The sequence below is a fragment of the Danio aesculapii genome, chromosome 11 (genome assembly GCF_903798145.1).
Source record: "Danio aesculapii chromosome 11, fDanAes4.1, whole genome shotgun sequence".
NCBI lineage: Eukaryota > Metazoa > Chordata > Actinopteri > Cypriniformes > Danionidae > Danio > Danio aesculapii.
This window is the reverse complement of record NC_079445.1, coordinates 37,635,305-37,639,662: the sequence shown is the minus strand read 5'-3', so window position 1 is coordinate 37,639,662 and position 4,358 is coordinate 37,635,305. Positions and strand designations below refer to the sequence as shown.

General features: G+C 35.1%; 1 protein-coding gene across 1 annotated transcript in view; it reads right to left on the bottom strand.

The window, feature by feature from the left end:
* The window catches only part of bicd2 (bicaudal D homolog 2 (Drosophila)), a 36,414-nt gene extending 32,427 nt beyond the window's left edge, over positions 1-3,987 (bottom strand). Inside the window, 1 exon segment of the mRNA XM_056468706.1 lies at positions 3,407-3,987. Within this exon segment, the coding sequence (XP_056324681.1) occupies positions 3,407-3,646 (240 nt within the window). The 5' untranslated portion in view covers positions 3,647-3,987.
* Positions 3,988-4,358: the final 371 nt, after the last annotated feature.

The window sequence follows — 4,358 nt, the reverse complement described above, 5'->3', positions numbered from 1 at the left end:
TCTTTTAAGTGCAAACATGTACCTTCTGAAAAGGTGCCACCTCAGTGACAGCTCGCGTACCTTAGCTTCTGAGGGTGTACTCGCACTATGCTATCCGAATTGTGCCCAGGCCTGTTTCCCGGATCGTTTGAGAAGTGTGAGTGCTCTGAACCTGGTTTTGCCAGGTGTCCTCGGAAGAACAAACACAGGAGACCGCGAGGGCAGTGAACGCGTCCTCAGAAAAATGAGATGCTGCGTTCTTCCTGGTGGTCACATGACCTTCAAGCGTTTTAAATGGAAAATTGTTTAAACATTACAGCATTCAAGTCGCAATGACTTCTGGGAATTCCAGAGCAAGTTCGGTGCTCAAGTCTGCATCCTCGATATCAAGATCACATCTGGGAAGTTTCACGCGTCCTCTGTTCTTGCGGTCTTGAGTATTGGAACTGAACTTTGGCAGCTGATGATGACGTTACACGAGAACACGAGGATGCAATACTGTTGAAGAACGCATATTGAGAAACAGCCTTTATTTCTGAGAGTGTATTGTGATCGATGATTGGCTCCTGTACTAGAAGGCGGGCTTTTTTTTACCATATAGCGATCGATGATTGGCTCCTGTACTAGTAGGCGAGGCTTTATTCATCATATTGACCATTACACTTTTCCCCATTCAAAAAGATACGAGTGACATGTCTTGTGTATACTATACTCTTTAATATTGAGCAGCCCTATTTTATAGGTCCCCCAAAGAGTAATATAAAATACAATTTTGATATATAGTTGAAGTTATTAGCCCCTTGTTTATTTTTTTCCCCAATTTCTGTTTAACAGAGAGAGGATTTTTTCAACACATTTCTAAACATAATAGTTTTAATAACTCATTTCTAATAACTGATTTATTTTATCTTTGCCATGATGACAGCAAATAATATTTGACTAGATATTTTTCAAGACACTTCTGTACAGCTGTATAAAGTGATTATATAAAGTGATATTTAAAGGCTTAACTAGGTTAATTAGGTTAACTAGGCAGGTTAGGGTAATTATTATATATATATATATATATATATATATATATATATATATATATATATATATATATATATATATATATATATATATATATATGAATAAAATCAACAGATTAACTTAAGAACTTTACTATGACATGGATAAAATACATGAAAGTATTTACTATAGTATTTTTTCATGCCTCACATGTCATGTGGCTTGTCAACAAACCAAAAAAGATTATCTCAAAATATCGGCAGATTTACCAGCAGTTCTTAGTGAACTGGTCCTACCAACAACTCTCTCTTTATTTTGTGAAGAACATTGAGAAGAAAAATGAAAGATTAAGGAAAAGTTGGCTTTTTATTTGCACATTCAGACATTCACCTTCTATTAAGGTAAAGTTAAATTCACACATTTGGACTTTCTCCCTAATGTAATTTCAGAAAAGTAGATTTGAAAATTCTAAATAGGGAAATCATATTAGCAGCCAGTGACTATCAACCTACTACATTGTTCACAGTCAATTAAATAGTGCTGACGTTGTTTTGAAGTCATACTTATATTCGTAAAGTATGTTACACCAACTTTACCTTAATGTTAATACTACAGCAGGCCTACTTGGTTGTTTATTTATATTCTACTATAGAACACATTAATTCAAGGAATTTACTATAATATGGTTAAAATACACAAATACAATAAAGTATTTACTATAAATGACTATTTTTTTCATGTGGGCTGACGATGCTTGTCAACCAACTGAACGATTATCTCAAAATATTGGCAGATATGTATAATGTAGAACACTAATATGGTTCAAATACATTTAAGTATTTACTATAAATGACTAAAGTATTCTTTCATGTCGGCTTACAATGCTTGTCAACCAAACAATAATGATCAACTCAAAATATCGGCAGATTTATCTGTGCTTATTGCTGAATTGGTTCTACCTACAACTCTCTCCATATTTTGTGAAGAACATTGAGGCATTCAGACATTCACCTTCTATTAGGGTAAAGTTGGTTATATCTTTGCACGTTTGGACTTTCTCTTTAATAATGTCATTTCATAAATGTATGTTTTGAAAATTCTAAATAGGTTAATAGATATATATCATATCAGCAGCCAACGACTATCAAAGTACAACATTGTTCACAGTCAAATAAACAGTGCTAATGTTGTTTTGAAGTCATATTTGCATTCTGTGAGTAAGTATGTTACACCAACTTCACCTCAATTTTAGGCCTACTTCTACTAGAACAGATTAATTCAAGAAATTTACTATAATATGGTAAAAATACACAAATACCATAAAGTATTTAATGACTGTAGTATTTTATTTCATGTGGGCTGATAATGCTCATCAACCAACCGAACAGATTTATTAAAAGAAAATGCTACTTGGTCCAAAAAACAAATGTTATCATATGTTGTGATTGAAAATCTAAAGGGTATATACTACCATAAACCACAGCTTACTCTAGTAAAGTCTAAAGAATATGTTTTGCAGTTTATCAGCTTACTATAGTAAACACTACAGTTCTGAATTGTTTATTTATATCCTACTAAAACAACAGAATAATTTAAGAACTTCACTATAATATGGTTAAAATACACAAATACAATAAAGTATTTAATTACTATAGTATATTTTCATGTGGGCTGACGATGCTTGTCAACCAACTGAACGATTATCTCAAAATATTGGAATGTATAATGTAGAACTTTACTTTAATATGGTTCAAATTCACTTAAGTATTTACTATAAATGACTATAGTATTTTATGTGGATTTACAATGCTTGTCAACCAACTGATAATGATTACTTCAAAATATGAAAGGAAAACGTTACTTGGTCAGAATAACAAATGTTATCATATGTTGTGATTGAAAATCTATAGGGCATTATACTACTATGCACCATGAATTACCGTAGTAAAATCTAAAGTATATTTATTGCAGTTTATCAGCTTACTATAATAAATACTACAGTTCTGGGTTGATTATATCCCACTACAGCAACAGATTAATTCAAGAACTCTACTATAATATGGTTAAAATACACTTAAGTAACGTTATTTACTATTAATGATTGTAGTATTTATTTCATGTGGCCCGTCAATGCTTGTCAACCAACAGATAACGATTATCTCAAAATATCGGCCGATTTATCAGCATTTCTTGCTGAATTGGTCCCACTTACAACTCTTTCCGTATTTTGTGAAGAACATTGAGAAGAACAATGAAAGTAGATACAAATGAGTGACAATGTAACAATGGGTGGAGACCGATACACTTTCCTTTTGTGCGCCGCTACGTTTAACAACAAACCGTTAACGTTACATTGAAAATCCCAATCCGCAAAACTGTAACCTTCAAGTTTGTTATATTTGATCAATCCCCTCACCTCTCGGAGCTGGTCGAGCTCCTGTCTGACGGTCTCATACTCGCTCTCCAGCTCCTCAAAGCGCTGTTTCAGCTGCTGGTTTTCCTCCAGCACCACCAGCCCGTACTCCGCCGCCTGGATCTTCTCCCGGCTCGTCTCGCTCAGCTCCCGAGTCAGGCGCTCGATCTCCGCCCGGAGCCAGTTCGGCCCGGCCTCGGTGACCAGCTGCGCCCCGGGACAACCGTCTTCATCCCCGGACATGTTTGTCCCCCGGCTCAGTCTATTACAAGCGATAACGGACCGAGCCCGTTAATTCCTCATTCTCAGTCATCAAGTTCATCGAATGTGTAAAGCGCATACGTTTACTGAATGCGCTGCTTTGTCTTTTTTAAGTAATATACACATTTTATAAACTTATTGTCCATGTTTGACCATGATTTCCTCTACTTCGGGTGTCATTCCTGAGATTAGGAGGGGAAACACGAGGCTGAATCCAGCTTCTTATTCGCAGCTTCTTATTGACGCTATGCGGTCCACCTTAAAAACCGCGACGCTTCCGTTTTTCAGCTTCTTATTCGCGCTCAACTTAGGGACCGTGTTTATTTGTGTTCCTTTTTGAAAAACGAAAAAGGCTAAATGAAACTGATATAAGACAGAAAACGGGCTGCAAGCATGAAATCTAAGTACATCATTGATTATTATTGACAGTGCCATCGTTTGAGTACAATATATTTCTGTTTTTTTTTTTTTCAGAAATATTGTCCTTTATGAAGACTTCACCTGACCCACCTATGTATAGACAGTGCCTGCCTCTGCAAGGATTTTAGATACAAAATAATTCTTTTAATTTATTCAAGTTGTAAAAGTTACTGCATGTTTTATCTGCAAATACTAAAATTTGTATTAGACACCCACGCCTGTAAATACAATACTAGTTTTGTTAAACCTATTGTTTCAAAGAACAGACAATGCA